Source organism: Cebidichthys violaceus, unplaced genomic scaffold, assembly GCF_023349555.1.
Source record: "Cebidichthys violaceus isolate CVI_PGR_0920_01 unplaced genomic scaffold, fCebVio1.0.p SCAF_1, whole genome shotgun sequence".
In the NCBI taxonomy this organism is placed as follows: domain Eukaryota; kingdom Metazoa; phylum Chordata; class Actinopteri; order Perciformes; family Stichaeidae; genus Cebidichthys; species Cebidichthys violaceus.
Window position 1 is genome coordinate 14,683,373 of NW_027176262.1, and position 23,308 is coordinate 14,706,680.

The 23,308-nt window shown below is 39.3% G+C and overlaps 3 protein-coding genes across 3 annotated transcripts; all 3 read right to left on the reverse strand.

Moving 5' to 3' along the window:
* Positions 1-7,044: 7,044 nt before the first annotated feature.
* On the reverse strand, positions 7,045-10,038 carry LOC137873798 (extracellular calcium-sensing receptor-like). Its single transcript, XM_068712207.1, has 6 exons — positions 10,010-10,038; positions 9,589-9,874; positions 8,600-9,424; positions 8,294-8,524; positions 8,091-8,214; positions 7,045-7,958 (listed from the first exon to the last, which is right to left on the reverse strand). Exons 2-6 carry the CDS (start codon positions 9,838-9,840, stop codon positions 7,045-7,047), a joined length of 2,346 nt encoding a protein of 781 aa, XP_068568308.1. The 5' UTR covers positions 9,841-9,874; positions 10,010-10,038.
* A 795-nt stretch (positions 10,039-10,833) lies between these two features.
* LOC137873789 (extracellular calcium-sensing receptor-like) lies at positions 10,834-15,404 on the reverse strand. Its single transcript, XM_068712195.1, has 6 exons — positions 15,244-15,404; positions 14,865-15,153; positions 13,873-14,679; positions 13,552-13,779; positions 13,102-13,225; positions 10,834-11,747 (listed from the first exon to the last, which is right to left on the reverse strand). Exons 1-6 carry the CDS (start codon positions 15,402-15,404, stop codon positions 10,834-10,836), a joined length of 2,523 nt encoding a protein of 840 aa, XP_068568296.1.
* A 2,090-nt stretch (positions 15,405-17,494) lies between these two features.
* LOC137892059 (extracellular calcium-sensing receptor-like) lies at positions 17,495-20,435 on the reverse strand. The gene is made up of 6 exons (XM_068736999.1): positions 20,296-20,435; positions 19,928-20,216; positions 19,098-19,847; positions 18,789-19,016; positions 18,561-18,684; positions 17,495-18,402 (listed from the first exon to the last, which is right to left on the reverse strand). The coding sequence occupies exons 1-6, from the start codon at positions 20,382-20,384 to the stop codon at positions 17,495-17,497; spliced, it is 2,388 nt and encodes a 795-aa protein (XP_068593100.1). The 5' UTR covers positions 20,385-20,435.
* Positions 20,436-23,308: the final 2,873 nt, after the last annotated feature.

Genomic DNA, 23,308 nt, shown 5'->3' on the forward strand with positions numbered 1-23,308 from the left:
AGCAAGGTCACCTACAGTTCCCGCCCCAGCTCAAATAGCTGGATGTGTGCAGCGGAGCAGGGTGGGCGGACCAGAATTGTTTGAGAGCGAACCTTTGTGATAGCGTGAGGAAGCGGGCAAGGTGAAGCGTCAAAACTGATACTACCGAATGCATTTAACACACTTTGCTGTAAATAGTCACATTAGATCCAGGGGTGCTGTGAGTGTTGTATTTTCTGTTTTCCCAGTGTTTAAGTTAGTGAGGACTTTTTGTTTAACCTTTTGTGTTTCTTGTAGGGCCAGAATAGTCTTCCTTTTGAGGATCTCCTTTTGTTATATTCAGTTTTTGATTTCCACAGCACCCATTGGCCCATTTTTTTTTCTCATTTATCCACTCTGTTGTTAAGTTTTCCTTATTCCAATAATAAATATCCTTTTATGCCAATTACACCTGGTTTTATGTCTATGTCCTGATACCCCTAGCTACAGGATGTAACAGTGAGAGAAAGAGTACACATCTGACAGCGCTGCGGGTGTGGTGGTGTTTTCTGGTGTGATCCAGGTCTCAGTTAGAGCAAGTAAATGTGATGAACATACACTAAAGATCACTATTTATGATACAATTTATAAAAATATACCATGTTTCCATGTTTGGCCATGATCACAGTTTACTGTGAGCTTTAATTCAAAACACTTTCTTTTATGCTTTTAGCCATGTTCAAAATTATTTTTGCAAAATATTGAAATATTGAATATTGAAATGAATATCCATGGATAATGCCAGGCCCAATAGTGCTTTATGAGATTTTCACAGATCTGTCTCGTCTAGGGGAATAGAATGATGTAAGGGCTTGTTGGTGTGGGTGCATACAGCCACCAGGTGGCAATGATCCGCCACAGCAACCACCAGTGAAAATCAGTAAAACTTGATTAAGATGGCTGCTCACTATCCCTGAGACATACCAAACACCAAAATCTAACCAATCCGACCAACGAGAGCAACGATTAGCCCAGCAGAGACAGAGCATGGGTCATGCCTTCCATCGCAAGATTTGTAATTTAGCATTCTATCGGCCCAAACTTAACTGTAGAACCGCAAGTAACTAAAGCCTACCATTTTTGGCGAAAATAACATATGCCTTTATGAAACATTTTGACAAGGACATCAATTTATTTCAGAGTGACTATGAAATATGACATTTAATAGTTTTGTTTCCCTATAAATAGTAGATGTTGTGTGTTTCGAATCATGGTGCATTTAGGTCAATGTATGAAATAAGCGGTGGCAATCGGAGGTCTCGTCATCCCCCTCAATTTCTCCAAAGTGGGTCCAGTAAGGTCCACAAGACTGAAGACAGGATCACTTCACGCAACCTGTTGTGGCTCTGGCTGGCTGTGTCATTTACAGGGGAAAGTCATCTCTCGCACTCACTATTCATATTTGTGAATACGTAAATGTTTTGCAGTATGAATAAAGAAAACTGCTGGTCATTGGTAAGCTTTTACATTTGACAAATAATTGTCTTATGATGATAGAGACCCCCGAAATTTTGCTATTGTGGGTTTCAGGGGGTCTGAAATTTTCATCAAAGGGTCTAGGGTCCAAGTCCCCCGTATCACTCACACTGGTTTAAGTATTTTAGAAAGCTTGGAATTTGCAGTTTCCAGTAATACCAAACCATAGGTCAGAAATCCCACCCCCTCCCTTTCTTGATAGATGGGGCATAGGCCCAACAAAATTTGTTTTAGTTTTTATTTGATATAGTTCTTACCATGCTGATGTCTGTTCTTTTTGACAAGTTTGGTTTTGATTCGTTTTTTGATGCTACATAAAAGGGAGTCTGACATCATTCACTTCTAGGATTGCAAGAGTGGGAGAAACACTATTGCACATATTCAGTCAGCCGCATACCCAGGTAGTAAACCCAGAAGAGAATCTTAGTTTTGAGCATGGCAAATGAAATATGTTGATGGTAAAAACAGACATTAAAGGATGACCTACTTTCATAATGAATTATGAAGCTGCACCATTCAAGGTTTGTGTAACTGCTTGGAGAGTTCACTGAAGTTTGTCAGGACACAAAGGCCATGACTAAAAGCATCTCTCAAGAAACTGTGGTTTAGTTATTGTAACGAGAATGACCAATTTCCATGTTTCAGGACTGTCACAGATGTTCTACATTTGAGATAAAAACTTTTACAAAATGCAGAATTGAGCTCTTATTGTCACTGTAAAATCTTTTGCACCTACATCATTTAACTTAATACAGGTTAGCTTGAGGCTAATATTAATTAAGTTTTAAGAAGAGATATTAAAACTAATTTGTAAAAAATACAGGAGCTAAAAGTAGGATTAAATAGATATCCGCCAGAAAATAACTGGTAGGCCTCCTTGTATCATACATGTTTTATTGGAATAGCTACAAAACAAAAACATCCTGATTAAATGTTCAGGACGGGCACCATATGGACTGTGCGTGTGTGATGTGAACCGGTAAAGCGGTGAATCGTAACACATCTGGGAAACACTTAAGCTTGTTATTGTGTATATTTTGGAGGTGGCGTCATGGCATCATCCTAAACCTGCCAATTTACCTTTTACTCAGGGGATTGAGGGGCAACACGGGGCCAGCTGGGCAAGCAAAGACAAGCAAGCGTTTCCAACAAGACTGATGACATCTGGGCCTGAGGCTATGAAACAAGAGCTCTCCAGGTGTTCTGTTAGAAATTAATTAATTTTAAATTTTAATGGGAGGTGATCTCACCCCTTTCAAAATAAGCAGCTCACAGTAATTAGCAAGACTACAGCATAATCATTATTTACTTCCAGCTACACTTACTAGTTTTATATTGGAGATGATAGAATCTTTAGGTTAAATAAAGATCTTGCATGTCACAGCCTAACGCAATCCAGCACTATGATTCTCAGAGCAATCAAAAGGTGCTTATTGACAAGATACATGGTTTTCTTAAGTGTGAAATAAAATGAATTGTATATATTAGAATTCATTGGCTTGGCAAGGGTTCAACATTAGATTTTAGTGGAGTTACTGCTTTAATGCATCTTGGCCTGCTCTCCAACCATCAATCAAGAATTCAAAGGACTTTTGTAATTTGTAATGTTATTCTAATGTCTGCTAGATAACATTACATTTTAATAGGGTTTACAGTATTTGGGCTGATGTTCCTCACCCTACAATTTGGATAACATTTAATTAGACTGTATGACATACATGCTGCACCTGATCATTAGAGTTGGCATGATCTGAACAGGTTTTCCTCCACAAAAACCTTTAAACATCAGAAAGCCAGGGCCCAGAAAAAATGCCCACTGTGGGTATGTGTAGATTCACTCTGGGCAAATTAAAGTAAAGGGGGAAGTAAATAAAAGTCATTCATAATTGTGTTTTTTTTAAAGAATAATTGTGGTTGAAGACAGCTTGTATGCTGTAATGTAAAGTGACACAGAACTTTGGTAGCAAGTGAGGACACAACACTTAGCCATCTGAGGGAAACTGCTTCTAAATATACCTTGTATTTATTTAAGTCAATGAGGCACACTATAGTGTGGATGCGTTATCATCTTATTGGGAGAGGAGGTTCAGAAGTCCTCTAACGAACCTGCCTTTCAGGCTACATCCTTCGGAAGATGCAGCCCCTGAATTTAGACACAGCTTTAGTGTACTTAAATTCAAAAAGCTTTTATATTTTCATTAGCAGGGCTGAATCTCCATTTCCTGTTTTTATAGTATTAATGTACCACGCACTGTACAAAGACCTTCACTGGTACAGTTTCAAGCTATATTCTCTACATTAATGATTTAGAGTGAGGGGTTAAAGGGGGCAGGCCAGGACCCAGAAAACTTGCTGGAGACTGGTCAAGGACCACCATGTGTCAGCACCTGGACCACAAAAATCCAGGTGCTGGATTATATCCAGCACCTGGATATATAATATAATGTGGTCGTCCTTTTATAATTTAATTTTGATTATCCTTTTAATTTTTGAAATATATACAGGTGACTGTGGCTCACTAGGTTAAGAGGGTTGTCTGAAAACAGCAAGGTCAATGGTTCGATCCTTGACTGGATTGTGTCCTGTGTCAAAGTGTCACTGAACCCCTTACTGCTCCCCGGGCTCTTCTCAGCAGCACACTCTTCCCATTAAGTTGGTGATGGGTTAAAAGCAGAAGCTACATTTTGTAGACATGTATAATGACAATATAATACATTTCTTTCTTTTTCTATATGTTTCTTATATCTTACCTTACATATTGGTCCATTTCAACCTTTCTTGTATCTCTTATTTTGCATTTATGTTTGCATTCATGCTTATATTTATATTTGTCTCTTAATGTGTGTTTGTTTTATTGCTTTACTTCATACCTTTGAGTATTGGGCTTTCAATGTGTCAACAATAACAATGTATGAATTATTTCTTCTTTTTCCTCATAATACTACTACCAATACTACTACTAATAATAATAATGACAATAATATACATCATCATCAATAGCAGCAGCATAATCTCTAACATTATTGCAGCTTTTCTGCAACTGCACAATATTGTCACAAGATGGCGACATCCATGCTATCACTAAGCTCCATAGTTTTCAAAGCAAAGACTGAGTGCGTGATGGTTTGTGGCTGTGCTTGTATATTTGTATACAAAAATGTGTTCACAAGGTTAACCATAGAGATTTTGTTCCATTTTTCAGTGGGTTCAGGCCAGATTAAAGTCACACTACTACCACTAATGGTGGCAGAAGCTGGGCTGTATAGGCCAACATCAGTGCCCAACCACACTAACACACTTGTGGCTGAAAGAGAGGAAATCTTTAGAAATCTTGTAGACAGTCTTCATAGAAGAATGTTGTAGCTGCATATTTATGCCCTTGGTTTTAGAATAAGACGGTCAACCGACATACAGAGTAGATAGATAGATGGATAGATAGATGAATAGATAGATAGATAGATAGATAGATAGATAGATAGATAGATAGATAGATAGATAGATAGATAGACAGACAGACAGACAGACAGATAGATAGATAGATAGATAGATAGATAGATAGATAGATAGATAGATAGATAGATAGATAGATAGATAGATAGATAGATAGATAGATAGATAGATAGATAGATAGATAGATAGATAGATAGATAGATAGATTATTACATACTAACAGTCAGATTGATTGTTTAAATCATATTACTAAAACATTATAAAATGTTTCAGAACATGCAGTTATTGTCAAGCCTAAACTGTATGATGTATTTTAGGAATTGATCTAACTTCATTTCCCACTGGATGTTCTCTGTCCACCAATCCAGAACACCACATTAAGAGTTAATTCCCTTTAAACATTTTAAAAATCCTAAGCATATATACTTAAATGCTGTCTTCATTTATTGTATTCATTATTGACGTTTGTCAAGTTCAAAAAGCAAAGCCATGGTCAAATGTTTCAGGGCAAAGTCTTGACAGACAAAAGGCTCAAGTTCTCTAGTAGGGATCTTAAGGGAATCATGATGCAACAGCCCTGATGGAAATTTTCCAGTGTAAACTGAGGGGACAGGTGTGCTGTGGAGGTAAACTGGAGACACTTCAAACTCTGGAGGGAGATTGTTAGTTTGTTAGTGCACTTGTGAGTGGAAAGAGCCTGAGGTGTAAGTCATGGTCCGGCCTAAGGCACCTGTACTTCCCCACATGTGTTTCTAATGATACCCCAAAAGACATACCCTCTGGAGAGGTTGAAAGTGTTTCTAACAGTCATCACTACAAACATACAAGCAACTATTTGTTTTTGATTAAGGAAGACCTAAGAGACATATCAACTGATTAAAATGATGAAAAATAACAATAACACCAAATTAAATGTCACATGGCCCAATGACTAGCTAAATCAGGTGTGCTAAATGTGTTACTTTGATCACTTGTCCACTGTGTAGGATTAATTCCCTTATCCAAATGCAAAAGTCTCAAAAATGATTTAAAATATAGGTTAAAATAAAATAAAATGAAATGTTACTGTGCCAAAATCATACAGTAATTAATATATATATATATCTATATATCTATATATATATATATATATATATATATATATATATATATAGTATACATTATGAAGATGTCTGATCACTGTTTGTGTATATGATAATGAGCCTCAGATGTACTTCATTAGACTTAGATGTACTTTTGAGTTTTGTTAGCATGCTACTGTACCATGCTTGTGTTGGCATGCTTACACTTAAACCCTTGCATGCTGCTGTTACATTTTGCATGCATATGTTTAGTCTGTTGTTCAATGCCATCTGTTGGACATTACAGAAATTATGATAAAGTATTCTGATGAAACGACTTCTTTAGTATGACATATACTATACATATATACTTATATGTATAAGTTATTCCCTTGCTGCGTGACAGGACTGGTGTGCATGAGCCAACAAATAAAATACATTTGTTTCTCCATGAGAATCATGAGATACAGTGTAAGGTTGTAAATAAATTAATGTTTAATTAGGAATTCCTAAAGTCATTCTAAAATAATTATGTCTCTGCAATTTGCGCTGTGTTTTGTAGTTTACTATGTGTGCCATCTTGTACTGTAATGTGAACTACTATAGCGTTAATGAATATTTTTTCATAGCTGTCAAAAACAACACAAAAAAGAATGCACATTTCATACAATATTTTATTTTGAAGTTTGAATGCAAAAAAACATTTGTTCATTTTAAAGTTAAATATGGAGGTTCATTCTTGACCTTTGGAACTCATCTACTGTGTAGTAATACAAATATTAACAGTTGAAAAGGTTGCAACATTAAATAATTATTTTCTGAGCCCAATACATGAGAAAACGTTGCCACATTAAAGGGTTTACTATTAATTATTAGTTTCAAGTTGTTGATATATAGACATTATCAGGAAAGTTTTGGGCAGAGCCATACATTGCTTTTACATTTAAGTTAGAGAGTTAGTCAGTTCATTTTAATAGTATAAGTATAAAACAATTAAATAAATTAAAAATAAATCTACTGCTGTGATTTACCAAATTAATCAAAGGGCTCTTCTGGTCGCTTTACTCAACAAATGTTTCTTTGTATTGTTCTCAGGCTTTAATAAAATGATGTAGCACTTCGGCAAAAAAACACAAAACAGCATTCCATAACTTGAAGCCAGAATAGCAAATATCTCCACAGCCACAGTGAACTTCCCAGGAGAGCTGGCATACGCTGGGATAAATGTGATCCAGACTGCACAGAATATCAACATGCTAAATGTGATGAATTTAGCTTCATTAAAATTATCAGGTAACTTTCTAGCCAAAAAAGCAAGTACAAAACACAACACAGCTAGGAGCCCTATATATCCTAACACAGCCCAGAACCCAACAGGTGATCCCAGTGCACACTCAAGAATAATCTTCTCCTTATAGTGGTTCATATTTTTGAAGGGAAAAGGAGGGCTGATTGTCAACCATAGTATGCAAATAAGAACCTGTATTAGTGTGAAAGCCAGAACACTGAGTCTCTGCTGTGCAGGCCCAAACCATTTCATCACATTACTACCTGGAAGTGTGGCCCTGAAGGCCATTAGCACCACTATGGTTTTCCCCAGAACACAAGAGATACAGAGGACAAAGGTGATGCCGAATGCTGTGTGTCGCAGCATGCAGGACCACTCAGTGGGCCGGCCTATGAAGGTCAGAGAACACAGGAAACACAGAGTCAAGGAGAAGAGCAGCAGGAAGCTCAGCTCAGAGTTGTTGGCCCTGACAATAGGAGTCTGCCTGTAGTGGAAAAATATCAGGGCTATAGTCATCGCCAGGCAGGCACCAAAGACAGAAAAGGTGACCAACAGTATACCCATTAATTCCCTGAAGGTGATGAACTCAATAGCTTTCAAGTCACAGTTATTCCTCTCTTCGCTGGACTTGTACTCGGGAAGGCATTTGTCACATTTCACTGCATCTGAAAGCATAAATACGTTTAGGCTGTACAGCACACACATCCTCAGATAGACCAGTAAAGTGCTCACAGTGATTTTACCCAACAAAAACACGATAAGTGCTAACGTAAAGGCAAGGAATCCTGCAGTCTCACTTGTACTGTTGCTGAACTCCCCGTCAGCACAGGTGATGCAATCAAAACAGCAGATAGGCTTGCCCTTGACAAAAGCCCGGAGGGTGCCTGGCAAACATCTCTCACTGCAAACAGACCTCGGTACCTGTATTAAAAAAATGTAATATTGTGCTCAGAATAAATTCAAGAAAGCTCATTCGGACAAGCTTTCAAGATTTACTTACTTCAAGATTCTCCCCTGCCCAGATAGCTTTCACATCTGTTTTCATCTTAAACTGCTGACCCTCAGGCTGTGAGGCATCATAGAAACCAATGGTTTTAAAGACTATGTAATCAGTCTCATCCATCTGCCAGTTTACCAGTGCATAACTTGCCACAGGGTTGCCCAACTCATCAAAGAAAACCCTTTCACCAATTTTAGTGGTGAAATTGACCTGCATTAGGTAATGCAGAACCTGCAGGGAAACAGAGAAGTTGTTAATTAACTACATAATTAACATATACAATTTTTTGACTTTTTTTAATTTTACCTGCCATGGTTGGGCATTTCCCCAATCAGCACAAGTATTGTTCTCAAAAGGCCCCTGTCCATCTTTGCAGGTAAACAACATGTGCAAAGCTTGAGCGACAGCATATGTGGCCTTGTAAACATTGTTCAGTAAACTGGCATCTGAAACATCTGTGAAGCGTGTGCTTGTGTCCCACAGAGACTCCTTCCCAGTGCAGGCAGCGACTGACCCCTGAGCTTGAGTCTCTGCTTGGGGTGTCAGGGTGCAGCCGAACACCGTCTCCCATAACTCCACCAGTCCCTGGTCTCCCAGTGTGGTGGAGGGCCTGCTATTAGCGAGGAATTCCTGCAGTCCAGGGATGTGAGCATTTAATGCTGAAAAGCCCACCGCCCCCTGCACCACAGCGTAGTTTATTGGAGAGGCAATATAGCGATAAGTGATCCAACCCTCACTGCCCACCCACTGCAGGCCTGTCACATTCTGCGCATGAAGCTCCTTAATAAGTATGTCAAGGTCTGTGCCATCAGCAAATGCCACTATTACCTTAGAGGTGGATTTCTTTATAATGTTCACTACCTCTAAGAACCACTTCCTGGGATCAGTTCTGTAAATAGCCACTGAGTACTCAACACACACACCTTCCCTTTCTGCTGCTTCCAGGAAAGTGGCCATGCCACCATTCCCATAGTCACTATTAGTTCTGATAGCTCCTACCCAGGTCCAGCCAAAGTGTTTCACAAGCTTTGCTAGGGCTTTGCTCTGGTGAATGTCACTAGGTATGGTTCTGAAGAAAGAGGGATAGTCTCTTCTGTTGCTAAGACACGCACAAGTGGCTGAATGACTGATCTGAAACACAAGTAACACAGAAAAATAGCAAATTTTGAGATGCCTAATATGAATGACACATGTCATAAAACGTTTTCACATATTTTTTAACTTCTCATTCAACGACAAAAAAACACACTTGACAGTTCATGTGTACAGAGACTGTGCATACCCTTAACACTCACCACAGGTATATTGAAGGGTCCCATGGTGCGTGCAATACCTATTGTAGAGGTAGATGTGGTTTCCCCTATGACAGCATGCACATTTGAGAGTTTGCTACAGCTGCCGTCCCCACTCTCATACCTATTCATCAGGTTAAGCGATGCCCTGATGGACAGAGGGATACTGGGGCAGGAGTCAAATATCCTGTAACCCAGTGTCACTCCTGGCAGCAGATCTGAGCTGTTGTTGATCTCCCCTATGGCAAATATCATAGTGAATGCGTATTGAAGCTCTCCTGGGTCCAGTCTTAAAAAAGAAGAGGGACCAGATTTTACAATTTGTGAAAAGTAAAAAAGATATTCAAACACACACTGATATGTACTTAATAAACAACACATATTGTAATGAAATTTACAGTTATATTTTTTTCATCCCTCTTACCCTTCACACTGGATTGTTCCTGGGTTAACTTGGTGAGCTGGATTGACACTGACTGGGTTCTGATGGAAGGAGAAAATGCCTCCAATGTTGATGTCTCCCTCCTTAGAAAACTGAGACTGTTCTTTAGTCCCATATGTTTGACACACAGGCTTCCCTCCTCTGACGGCCAGAAGGGAAAGAAGTAGCAGATCTGCTATCAGCAGCATTGTAGTTCACCTCAATAATTACCACACAAGGCCGAAAGCTAAAATCCCTTAACTCTGAGGATTTTATAGGCTTTTTCTTCTAACTATCACAAAGCCACAGGGGCCAGGTTGCAGCCTTTGTGAATATTGTGTTTCTGTCCACCAATGACAGTGCTTTTGGTGTGACTGAAAGATGGATGGGCCTATTAGAGGGACTACTACATTTGTATGCCATCATTGTTTTTAGCATAAACAATGATGACTGACAATAATGATTTCAGAAACCAGCGTCCATGGGGATATCTGAGCTCTTGAGTATTAAATATTTTATTATTGATTTTAATTTTGAACTAAATGATGAAAAATACATTTTGGACAATGATACATTTGATGGAATGCATTATTATTATTACTTTTTCAGGCATTTAATTCACAGCAGCTGACAACATTCAATATCAGAGTATTAAGCTTCAGGGATGGTAATGCACTGAAATTGTTAATTGCAATTAAACAACTGCAAATGTGACTAGTCTGAATGCTACTCGGCTCATGTCCGCAAGATCATACTTAACTCATAGTTTTTATCAAATTAGGACTAAAATATTAATTCAGACCTTTTAGTGTTACTATTCTGTAAACTCATTCATGGTGATTTTCATGGTTTCTCCCTATCATATGTTTTTTAGTATTTCTCTCTGGTTTTAGCAGTAAAATATAACATTTTGGAGCAAATATACAAAAGAGCAACCCGAAGCTAGAGACCAGAATAGCAAATATCTCTACAGCTACAGTGAACTTCCCAGGAGAACTGACATACGCTGGGATAAAAGTAACCCAGACTGCACAGAATATCAGCATACTGAAGGTGATGAACTTAGCTTCATTGAAATGATCAGGCACCTTTCGAGCCAGAAAAGCAAGGATGAAGCATAGCACAGCCAGGAGTCCTATATACCCCAGCACAGCCCAGAACCCTATAGATGAACCTAAATTACACTCTAGAATTATCCTTTCAGTGGCATAAGCTGTATTTTTGTAGGGGAAAGGTGGGGCAAGAATTAACCACAACACACAAACTAACACCTGCAGTAATGTACAGCTGAGGACACTTGTTCTCTGAAGTGGAGCAGAACACTGAGGAGCTGGGTATGCTGGCCTTTTGGCCTTAAAGGCGATCACCACTGCTAAAGTTTTAGCCAAGATACAAGATATGCACAAGGCAAAGGTGATGCCAAAAGCTGTGTGTCGCAGCATGCAGGACCACTCAGTGGGCCGGCCTATGAAAGTAAGAGAACACAGGAAACACAGAGTCAAGGAGAAGAGCTGCAAGAAGCTCAGCTCAGAGTTACTGGCTTTGACAAGTGGTGTGTGATGAAACCGAAAGAAGACACATGACACCACCAGTGTTAAACTTGCTCCAAACAATGAGAAAGCGGTGAGAAGGGCGCCCATAGTTTCTCCAAAAGATAGGAACTCAATCACCTTTGGGACACACTGGCTGTGATCTTCATTTGACCAGTACTCCAGTGGACAGCGGGAACACTCTCCCGGACCTGAATAGAAAAACATGGAACACTAAAATGTATTAATGTTGAAATGTGCTGGTTCAAACTCACACACCCTCTGCCCTCAACTGGACTCTGTGGTAACTCTCCTCAAATCACAACACGCGTTCGCACAAGAAAATTGCGTAAGCGTAGTTGCCTAATCAAGATGTGTCTACCAAAATACGTGCAAACTCTACAGTATAAGGCAGCACATCCCACCACTAAGCTATCTTTTTTCTCTTCAGCAAATTGTGACTTGCCCAGTGGAGTCGCTGCTACGAGAATCCCATCAGTGCTGTCATGTCCCAACCTCACATCCATGGGAATTTCTAAGCTGCCCAATATTCTAAGCCAGCAGTCGTGGGATTACTTCCGGCATGTCAATGCGACGGTTCTGTGCGACGGTTCTGTGCGATGGTTCTGTGCGATGCTGCGATTCTTGGCTGCTATATTTGGCTGCAATGCCTGGCTGCTATGCTTGGCTGCTATGCTTGCCTGCTTTGCTTGGCTGTGTTGCTTTGCTGCATAGCTTCGCTACATTTCTTCGCTGCGATGAGAGCGAAAACGGAGCTTGGAGGGATTGGACCAAGTGTCGCAATGTCTGCTGCATATTTTTCAAGCCAGCCCTTGCTGGAAATGGTTCAGTGGGGCAATTGGTTCACCACCACTGAACTAAAGGTGCATACTTTCAGGTTGTTGTAGCTTCGAAACACAGGATATTCTTCCGCTTCACATTCCAGCGGATAGCCTACAAGTCCACTGAATTTTGTCCGGCTAAGCCCTGGGTAAGGGCCCGATGCCTTGGTTAAGGGTCCTTTTGAGCCTCTGGAGCACACCTCTACGAGGGCATTGTCATTTAAGACAGCTTTGCTGCTTGCACTGACCTCAAATACAAGATTTATGAACTATGCCCCCTGTCGGTGCACCCCAATTGCTTGTTGTTGTGACAGTTGCGGGCTACACCCACACCAAATCCCTACTTTGAGTTCTTTTAGATCGAGGGTAATACAGCTGAATGCTATTCCTTCCAATGCAGGGCACAGGGAGGCAAATTTACATCTGCACAGTTTGTGCGTTGGCATGTTATGTTGAACACACAGCCCCACCCACTGTACCAATAGAGTCCCGTAGAGAGCAGAGCCTGTTTGAGTTAAGGCAAAGGTTTCAATATTATAACTTTAGTTCTAAGCACGGGCTGCCCTGCTTGCTGAAAAGAGTGTATAAATTTAGCAGCGGGGTGTGCTGCCGTATATACTGTGGGGTATTGCCTGCTATATTTACTCACTTATAAGAAACTGGAGAGCATTTATTTAGTACAAATATTACACATTAAATTACAGATAAGAAAGCTTCTACTCACTGCTGGAGTTGCTGATCTCTCCAGCAGCACAGGCGATGCAGGAGAAACAGCAGATGGGTTTGCCATTAATCACAGCCTGCCGAAAACCTGGCAGGCAACTCTCACTGCAGACAGACTGTGGCCTCTGTAACAACACCACTCATCAGTTACTCATAGTTTGTTGCCCTTATAATCCTAGTATTCATTTAATTTGTTTTAATTTAATCAGCATTAGGGTCTTTTTCAGGGCCAAAAACTCTAGTTCAAGCTTTATACCTCTTAAACATCAATCAAAAGTAAATCTTGGCACTTTGCTTGTCAATCTGCAAAATAGTTATGGTTATGAATGTGGGTTTTTTTAGACTTTTATATGATTATTTACTTATTTTTCATGTTGGAAATGGCTCAGACAAGTTATTACTTTGAAAAACAACCTCCACAATTAGTATATAATGCTAAACACATTGATACCTTTGGAGATTCAGCAGCCCATGTTTTGTTTATTTTGTTCATGATAAACTGTTTTCCATTCGGTAGAGAGGCATCGTAGCTCCCTACAGCCACAAACACAATATCTCCTGCTTGGTTTCTCTGCCAGTTCACCAGCTCATAAGTTGCTGAAGGGTCTCCATTTCCATCAAAATTCACTCTTTCTCCTGACTGAAGAGTGAAATTCACACTTCGGAAGTGTTTCACAACCTACCAAAAGAGAACAAGCTTGAATAACTTATATTTAAGGGAATTGTTTATTATTTCAAATTATTCACATAATCCTTGAAGGCAACCACTTACCTGTTTTATCTGTAAATTATCTTTCCAGTTACACGACTGATTCATCGCTTCATCATTTTGTCCACATTTTAACATGTTATGTATTGCATGAGCCACAGCATACACAGCTTTATAGACATTGTTAGATATCCTAAGCTCTGACACATCTGTGAAAGGATTGTTGATGTCCTCTAGTCTCTCAGAGCCAGAGCATTGGGTCTGACCATGCAGATTGGATTGGAAACTGCAACCAAATGTGGCTTCCCAGAACTCTCTCAGCAGACTATTGTGTGGGTTTTGACTTGGATTAACCATCAAAAGAAACTCTTGCAGGCCTGTGATCTTTGTTTTTCTGATGGTGAAGCCAAGAGACCCCGTCAGGATTCCCGAGTACCTCTCAGTGGCCAGATGACCTGCCGTAATCCAGGACTCACTGCCCACCCACTGCAGCCCAGTCAAGTTCTGCTTCAGAGCTTCCTCAAGCAGAATGTCCATCTCGCCCTGGGCGAGGAAGGCAACTAAGACCCTTGTACTGCCGCTGTGGATCACTCTGACCACCCTGGCAACCTGCCAACTGGGGTCAGTCCTTGAGATGGCCTCTGAGTACTCAACACAGACCCCCTCCTGGCTTGCAGCTGTGATAAATGTTTCCATGCCATTGTTACCATAGTCATTGTCACTTCTAACTGCCCCAACCCATGTCCAGCCAAAGTGCTTTAGCAGTTTTGCTAATGCTCTGCTCTGATAGTAATCACTCGGGATGGTTCTGAAGAAGGAAGGGTATTCCTTTCTGTTACTCAGACATGCACAAGTGGCAAAGTGGCTGATCTAATAAAAAAGAAAAGGAGGGAAACAAAACATAACATTGATAACATTTGAGTATAAGTAAAACTATGGCAAAATGTTGTTTGACTCAATATTTGACTTTTTCAGATCATTACAAGCCTACTGTAAAAAGGAACAGGGTGAAATCAGTAAAAAAAACAGACAAAATGAAGCTGACAAATAATTACCACCGGTATTTGGAAAACGCCTGAAATTTGTAGCATCTCAATGGTTGAGGAGGACTCAGAGGCCCCGATGATGGCATGAACAGATGATTGTCTTGAGCAGGTTTTACCCAAAGTCCTTTCCTGTCCATTAATTAGACCCATCACTGCACGCATTGAAGGCAGTGTTGAACCACAGCTGTCAAATACCTTATAACCAATTGAGATATTAGGCAGCAGAGAGCTGCTATTGTTGATTTCCTGGATGGCAAAAATCATCGTTTGGGCAAAACGAAATTCTCTAAAATTTATTCTGAAAAGAGTAAGAACAGTTTTGACCGACAGTTTTCTGACTTTCTCGGTTAAGAAACCAACAAACAAGAAAGGAGATGACAAACATTACCTGGAACATATGAGAGATTCTGGAGCATTTGTGAAGGAGAGCGAAGGCTTTGATATTTGGCTATGGATGGAGAAAGCTCCTCCAATAGTGATATCTCCTTCCATAGATAACAGAGGAAACTCTGGGCTCCCCAACATCTCACAGAGCGCAGTGTCATCCATTGCTCCACACACTCCCACAAAGAGAACAAAGAGTAACATTATATCAACACAGTCCCACATCTGGTACTAACAGGCACACGTGACATGTGCACACAAACCTGTACTCTGTAATAAGTTATTCTATTACTGACCATAACATGTATCTCCTTTCATGGGCAGAGCTTTATACTTCTGCATGTGATGATGATTGAGGGCTTCTTATCAAATCACTGTTTGATGACGTCATATCAATTTGCTCCTCTTCCTTTGTCTTTACATTTGCCTTTATACAACAATGAAAAGGAAAAAAAGAAAAGCTTGAAATCTAACTCAAGAATCAGGAGATGATCTAGAGAAATACTCCATATATTATGCAGAAAAATATTCGAACCAAAATTTAAGAAAGTGCTTTGATTGTATTCTTAAAAAAATAATGATATACCTACAAGAGTATCTACAAAATTAAAACTATTATAGGTCTTCTGATTCATGCTTGTTTGGGGCAGTTCACTTTAAAGGTTTCAGACCCAGATACTAAAAGGAGTATATGAGAGTGTACTCCCTGACACTGCATTTGGCATTTGATCTTCACGTGAAGAAAGCTTTTGACAGAGTGTAGACATAGCTTATGTTGTTTGAACAGTTTTGGAGCAGCATATCAACACAAATCAGGTGTGGACCAGTGTAAACCAAACAATAAAATCCCTCTACCTCTGTCTGTGCTCAACTATATAAATATTGGGTGTGTTTATGTGTGTGTGTGTGTGTGTGTGTGTGTGTGTGTGTGTGTGTGTGTGTGTGTGTGTGTGTGTGTGTGTGGTGGTGGGCACATGTGTTATTACACTTTATGTGCTTATTTAATATTAAACAATGTAATAAACAAATACAAAATAAACATAATATTCCAGCCCAGTATTCTAAAGAATGATTGTACACCTTAATATAAGTACAATGCCAATGTTCAGTGCCAATGCAGGATGTAGTTAGTTGTGTGGATGTTATAGCAGTGAATGGACATGTAGCACGTCTGACTTCAAGTAGTAGACTAAAGTTTGGATCCCCTTTACTTTTTATTGTTTTTATTAACCTTATCCTCAGTCTTTCCCTTAGGTTTTGCAGATATTGTTTGCATTGTAAATTCTAAGAACTTCGGAATTTAAATCTGGGGCTTCACTGAATTGTCAGACTTGTTATTTAATACCATTGCATATGGATACAATAGATATGTACAGTGTGTGCACATATTAAACAAGTAGTTTTATTTGAATTGATTGATCACAATTACAATATATTAACTGTCCAGCAGGCGGCACTGAAGAACATTCTTTTATTTATCATGCTAACATGCTAAATGTTATGCTAAACATGGTATGTTTGGTTTCATTGTTGTTAGCATATAATGCACTAATGACAGCCTTTATTCTCACTTTATGTTGGAATGAAACCCTGAAAATATGCTCAATAAATATGTTATATTTTATGATGTATCTTATGCTTGCTTGTGACTTTTGGTCGTTGGATAAATTCACAGCATCCTATTCTGATTCAGTGAAGCTATGCACTGGCAAGGTTCAAGATGTATATTTTTATAGGTGGTTGAGTTTAAATAGGGCCTTACTAAAAAAGAGAATCGGGTTTGCAATGGAGCTTCTATGAATGAATTGAGGTACGATCTTTGTTATTTCATTAGCTACTGTATATTTGGGGATACTGAAGACATACTTAAGCATTTCTTTAATGACAAAGTCTTTTCACCCACATTGTTGTAAAACATGTTCATGTTACACTTGTGTGATGACAATGTGAAGGCTTGTACAGTAATCTCTACTTTGCAGGCCCTAATTGTGCTAATAAAAATGAAAAGGCAGGGAGTCATGGACAGTTTATTTTCTTCTTATTGTCCAATAAAGTGGTAACAATACAAGTTTAAGAACAAACAGTACAAAACATGTTTTTTAAAAGTTCTATTTTTTACTCAAGCATTGTTTACTGTCTGTGTTATTCATTAAATCATGTACTTGTATATATTACAGCAAAAAAAAAGCAAAAGTTGAACTGCCAGTCAAGAATGTTGAATTAACTTTGAATAAAAAAAAAACATTCACTTGAATTTAATCGGATCCCGTTTTCCCCATCAGATGTTTTTTTGTGTTCAGTTCAGGTTTGAGTACAATAATAAAGCATTTGGGTGCAAATATACAGAAAAGTAGCCCATAACTGGAGGCTAAAATAGCAAATATCTCCACAGCCACAGTGAACTTTCCAGGAGAGCTGACATAAGCTGGGATAAATGTGATCCAAACTGCACAGAATATCAACATGCTGAAGGTGATGAATTTAACTTCATTGAAGTTATCAGGCAACTTCCTAGCCAAAAAAGCAAATACAAAACACAACACAGCTAGGAGCCCTATATATCCTAACACAGCCCAGAACCCAACAGGTGATCCCAGTGCACACTCAATAATAATCTTCTCCTTATAATGGTTCATATTTTTGAAGGGAAAAGGAGGGTTGATTGTCAACCATAGTATGCAAATAAGAACCTGTATTAGTGTGAAAGCCAGAACACTGAGTCTCTGCTGTGCAGGCCCAAACCATTTCATCACATTACTACCTGGAAGTGTGGCCCTGAAGGCCATTAGCACCACTATAGTTTTCCCCAGAACACAAGAGATACAGAGGACAAAGGTGATGCCGAATGCTGTGTGTCGCAGCATGCAGGACCACTCAGTGGGCCGGCCTATGAAGGTCAGAGAGCACAGGAAACACAGAGTCAAGGAGAAGAGCAGCAGGAAGCTCAGCTCAGAGTTGTTGGCTTTCACTAAGGGAGAGTCTTTATTGACAAAGAAAAGAGTGGCCACAATTAAAGTAAGGACCACACCAAACAAAGTAAAAAATACAAGGATTATACCCATAACCTCAGTGAAGTAGAGGAACTCAACATTTTTCAGTACACATGCATCTCTGTTTTGATTGGACCAATACTCTTCAGGACACTTTTTGCAGTCATTAGAATCTGTAATAGGAAAATGCTCACTATTATTATGATTCTATCAGTTACATCCTAAAAATGTAAATAAGAGACTGTAATAGCAAACTTTAGCATGATACATAGAGTGTGGAAAGAAAACAATGTGTGCAAATTGCCATATCTAAGGTCTGTGGTACATATACCTGTGCTGTTGCTGATTTCTCCCTCTGCACATGGTATGCAGTGATAGCAGCAAACTGGCTTTCCTTTCTGAAGGACTTTATGAGTTCCTGGATGACATTGTTTACTGCACACTGACACAGGCATCTTTAAATCAAAGAAGATGATAGATGTTCATTTTTTATAAACAACCATTCAGGACGAAATATGTCAAAGCCTTGCATTGCATTACTGTCAAAAATTATATTTGCCTCTGTCTTCTCTCCAGGCCACAATATGGCTTCAGTATTGAGGACAAACTTCTGTCCGGGAGGTAGGGAGGCATCATAATAGCCGACAGGTTTAAATTGGACTGAGTCCTCTGATCCACGCTGCCAGTTCACCACCTCATACCTAGCCACAGCTGCTCCAGTGCTGTCAAACCACACCTGGTCTCCGTTATTAATGGTAAAGTTGACCTGCTTCAAAGACTCCACTACCTAAAAAATGATAAGACAATATGTCACCATGTAAATGAATAGAGCTAATTAATAAACCATACGGTAATCTGTCCTTTTTACCTGCCAGGGAGTAACCTTTATCGTCCTGTCACACCCCTGACTTTTTGAGCACTTTAGAATGCTGTGCAGAGAATGGGCCACAGCATAGATAGCTCTGTAGATGTTATTGGAGTATCGCAGCTCTGCAACATCATCATCATTGTCTTGAAGCCCAATTAGATCCTGGTTTCCTTTGCATGATGCTGCCTTGGTGTCCTTGTTTGTCTCCTTACACATAAACTCTGTTTCCCAGAAATCTTTGATTAAAAAATCACTCAGGCCACTGATGTTGGCCTTTTGCACAGCAAAACCCAGTGAACCTCCCAGCACACTAAAGCTGGTGGGAGTCACAAGGCTGTCGGCAGTGATCCAGGCCTCTACACCAATAAACTGCAGGCCCGTGATGTTGTGCAGACTTAACTTCTCTAGAAGGTTGTTCATCTCTACGTGGGCCAGGAAACCAACAATGACCCGGGCAGTGCTCTTTTGAATCACTTCTACAACTTTCATGAGTTTCTCTGGTTCTGCCCGGTGAAATTTCTCTGTATACTCCACACACACTCCTTCCTCCTGGGCTGCAGCAAGGAAGATGGCCATGCCATTGTTGCCATAGTCACTGTCACTGTTGACTGCCCCGACCCAGGTCCAGCCAAAGTGCTTGACCATCTGGGCAAGAGCTCGACTTTGGTAGCGATCGCTGGCAATGGTTCGAAAGAAAGAGGGATACTCCTTCCTATTGCTCAAACACTCACAAGTAGCTGAATGACTTATCTGAGAATACACAAAGAGAGAGAACCAATAAGAAGAATTTGCACGTAATATAAACAGTGATACACAAACATTGCTCTTACCACAGGTATTTTGAATGGTCCAGTAGTGCGTGACAGCACAATGGTTGAAGAGGATTCAGACTCCCCGATAATAGCGTGAACAGCTGATTGACCCGAACAGCTCTTTCCTACAGTCCAGTCATCACCGTTCATCAGGGCCATCGCAGCACGCATTGAGGATAATGTTGAGCCACAGTTGTCATAAATACGGTATCCAATTAAAACATTTGGAAGAAGAAATTTGCTTTTGTTTATTTCTTGGATTGCAAAGATCATGGTCTGGGCAAATCGAAACTCCCTAAGGTTCACACTGAGACAAAAAGAGCAAAATTAAACTTGACTATAACACAACTCTTGAGTACATATTTTTATACAAAGCTCAAAATTACCTGGAACATGTGAGACGTGATGGTTTCTCTGTAAAGGAAAGTGGAGGTTGTGTGATTTTGCTGTGGATGGAAAAGGCTCCCCCAATCATGACATCTCCCTCCTTAGACAGCAGAGGGAACTCTGGACTCCCCAGGATCTGACAGAAAGGAGCTTTCTCCTGCGCTACTCCAAATGTCAACAGATGCCCCCAGAAAAGCAGCCCTATTATCACTTGTGACATTTTCCACTCCCAAATCCTGATTGTGCAGAGTTACCCAGCCAGGTCGGGATCAAAGCATCTTAAATGTGACATTTTATTATCTTGGTTGACGGTACGGGTCACTGGCCTCCTACTAACCAATCAGAGATAAGTGAGATAGGACAGTCTTGATTGGCTCTTGCTATGAATCTTTTGTATACAATAGTAAAGGTGTAGTTACTAATTAATTTGCAGAATAAATTATCTGTTCAAAACTTATGATAAGTTATAAAATATCATGAATTGTTACAGATTACACTTTCCAACAGTGTAGAAAATAGAAACAATATGAGCGTCACAGTAACCAACTTTATATCGTAATTTATATAAAATACTTTTACTTTGGATTCTCTAACTACAGAATATTATGCTGACAATACTTCTGGACTTGCAATGGCAACTATGATGGAAGCCACAGCTCCTACAGTATGTTACATTACACATGAATATTATTCATGAATATATTCAGCTTCAACCACTGTTGCAGCTGAAAAAAAATAAGTGATACAATTCAAAACTAAATATTACATTTTTTAAATTGTGATGGCAGTCTTCAATGCACGTCCATGTACAAATGTTGTCTGTGTTTTGATGCCAATTCATTATTCTTGCATTCTATTTTTTATTTTATGTACAGTATACAAAAAATATGATTTATTGAAATGCTTTCAAGTTAGGAGTTATTAGGCTAATTGAAAACATCTTCCGGTAGATCACAGTGATGAACAGGTCATGCAGGTGAGGAAGAATACAAACTTCCTCTCCTGAAAAATCATGTTGTTTTGTGCAATCTGTTCACTACAACATTGGTCCATTACATTTACCACCTTAGTCAATGCACTTTTAAGACAGTATATTGACATTTGATGCAAATATCAACACACAATGTGATCAGATAAATATTTAACAAATGTGAGCTTATTTTTTCTTTATTCTGTCAATTTCTTCTTTTTTTCAAATATATCTGTATTGGCCAGTAAGCTTTTACTGTGTTAATAATGGAAGCCATAAATATATATTTTTAAAAAAAGCATCTGTGTATTTTACATAATGCACATCCTCATCCATTAATTACTGTTAAATGATTATTGACATTTATATTTAATTTTCTTTTACTTTACCATACATGTCACATTACTTTTAGTGAATTCTGCATTTGGATAAGGGAATTAAAGTTACACTTTTGTCAAGCGATCAAAACAAATCATTTAGCACACCTGATTTAGCAAGTCATTGGACCATGTGAAATTTAATTTGGTGTTATTGTTATTATTCAGTCAAAGGGATGTTAATAGCCAGCTGATATGCCTCTTAGGTCCTCTTTAATTAAAAAGAAATTGTTGTTTGTATGTTTGTAGAGATGACTCTATGAAACACTTTCGACCTCTCTAGAGGGTCCTTTGGGGGCTTATTGGAACATATGCGGTAAAGTACAGGTGCCTCCGGCCTGACCATGACTTACACCTCAGACTCTTCCCACTCACAAGTGTGCAAACAAACAAATGATCTCCCTCCAGTGTTCACAGTGTCTATAGTCTTCCTCCACACCGCACCTGTCCCCTCAGTTTACACTGGAAAATTTCCTTCAGGGCTGTTGCATCATGATCCCCTTAAGATCTCTACTGGAGAATATTAGGCCTATGTCAACATGAGCATTTGACCACGAGTTTGTGTAACTTCACTTACGAATATGACAAATAAAGACATAGAATTAAGGTTGTTATTTTTGAACCATAGGAAGGGGAATCAATGTGATGTGCTGAATGGTTACAGAAAACATCCAGATAGATGTAAGACCCATTCCTAAAATAAACAGTTTAGTTTCACCAATAACTTCACAATGAACAGTACATGGAAAATGAGGGATATTTTTTCTTGATCTACAAGATTCAACAAGTTTGCAAACTGCAATGGCGAGTTCTAATAAATACTACAAAAAAACATTTATCGCAGGGTTCGGCACAATGAGTATTTGGCTCAAATCAAGTAAATCTCAACAAGAAAAAGGGAAGAAAGGACCCAGCCCTGCAACCTTCACCTGTTCTCACGAAGTTCCTGTTTTTCCTGTAACAGTGTATTTGCACATTAAAGATGATCTGCCTATAATTCTACAAGACAAGGCCAAATTATGTGATTACCCAAAATTTACACACCTGTATAACTGTTGAACATATCGCTCTCAGCAATTCCCTCCAAAACCATGGTCATTAAAATGCAGTTACAACACTCTTTTGTGAAGACTGTCCACATCATTTTTAAAGTTGGCTGCCGGGATTTTCTCCCATTCAGCCACAAGTGTGTTAGATTAGGATTAGATTAGGTTTGGCACTGATGTTGGGTGATACGTCCTGGCTCAGCCTGTTTTTCGGTTCAACCCAAAGTTTGTTTGATTGAGTTGAGGTCAGGGCTCTGTCAGTCTTTCAACCTGCCATTTACAAGGCTGTGGTTTTATGCAGGACATCATTGTCATATGAAGGGTCTTCACCAAACTGCCACAAAGTTGGAATTACATTATTGTTAAAACACTGATTCCCAAACAGGGGTTCTAGTACCTATAGTAGGGTATTACTGCAGTTGGCACGTGGAAAAACTGTGGACAACCTCATCAATTTGGAAAAAAAATATATACATATTTTTTGATTAGGCTCCCATAAAAAGCATAAATGGTAACATTCCATAGGGAAGAACCAATGAATATAGATTGTTTGGACAGTGGATGCTTAGACAGCAGGACAGAAAAGCTCTGGTGGTCGGCCTAGAGACAGAAAAGTAGT

What these genes read in the sequence shown, in the direction of transcription:
- LOC137873798 (XM_068712207.1), bottom strand. Translation starts at nt 9,840, where the DNA reads ATGATATTTGCCATAGGGGAGATCAACAACAGCTCAGATCTGCTGCCA. An exon ending in GAAATGCCCAACCATGGCAG is followed by an intron (nt 8,525 to 8,599) that starts GTAAAATTAAAA and finishes GTTTCCCTGCAG; the next exon opens with GTTCTGCATTACCTAATGCA. An exon ending in GGAGTTCAGCAACAGTACAA is followed by an intron (nt 7,959 to 8,090) that starts GTGAGACTGCAG and finishes TTATGCTTTCAG; the next exon opens with ATGCAGTGAAATGTGACAAA.
- LOC137873789 (XM_068712195.1), bottom strand. Translation starts at nt 15,404, where the DNA reads ATGGATGACACTGCGCTCTGTGAGATGTTGGGGAGCCCAGAGTTTCCT. An exon ending in GAATCTCTCATATGTTCCAG is followed by an intron (nt 15,154 to 15,243) that starts GTAATGTTTGTC and finishes TACTCTTTTCAG; the next exon opens with AATAAATTTTAGAGAATTTC. An exon ending in AGAGATCAGCAACTCCAGCA is followed by an intron (nt 11,748 to 13,101) that starts GTGAGTAGAAGC and finishes TTTTCTATTCAG; the next exon opens with GTCCGGGAGAGTGTTCCCGC.
- LOC137892059 (XM_068736999.1), bottom strand. Translation starts at nt 20,384, where the DNA reads ATGATTGGGGGAGCCTTTTCCATCCACAGCAAAATCACACAACCTCCA. An exon ending in GACCATTCAAAATACCTGTG is followed by an intron (nt 19,848 to 19,927) that starts GTAAGAGCAATG and finishes GTGTATTCTCAG; the next exon opens with ATAAGTCATTCAGCTACTTG. An exon ending in TAAAGGTTACTCCCTGGCAG is followed by an intron (nt 19,017 to 19,097) that starts GTAAAAAGGACA and finishes ATCATTTTTTAG; the next exon opens with GTAGTGGAGTCTTTGAAGCA.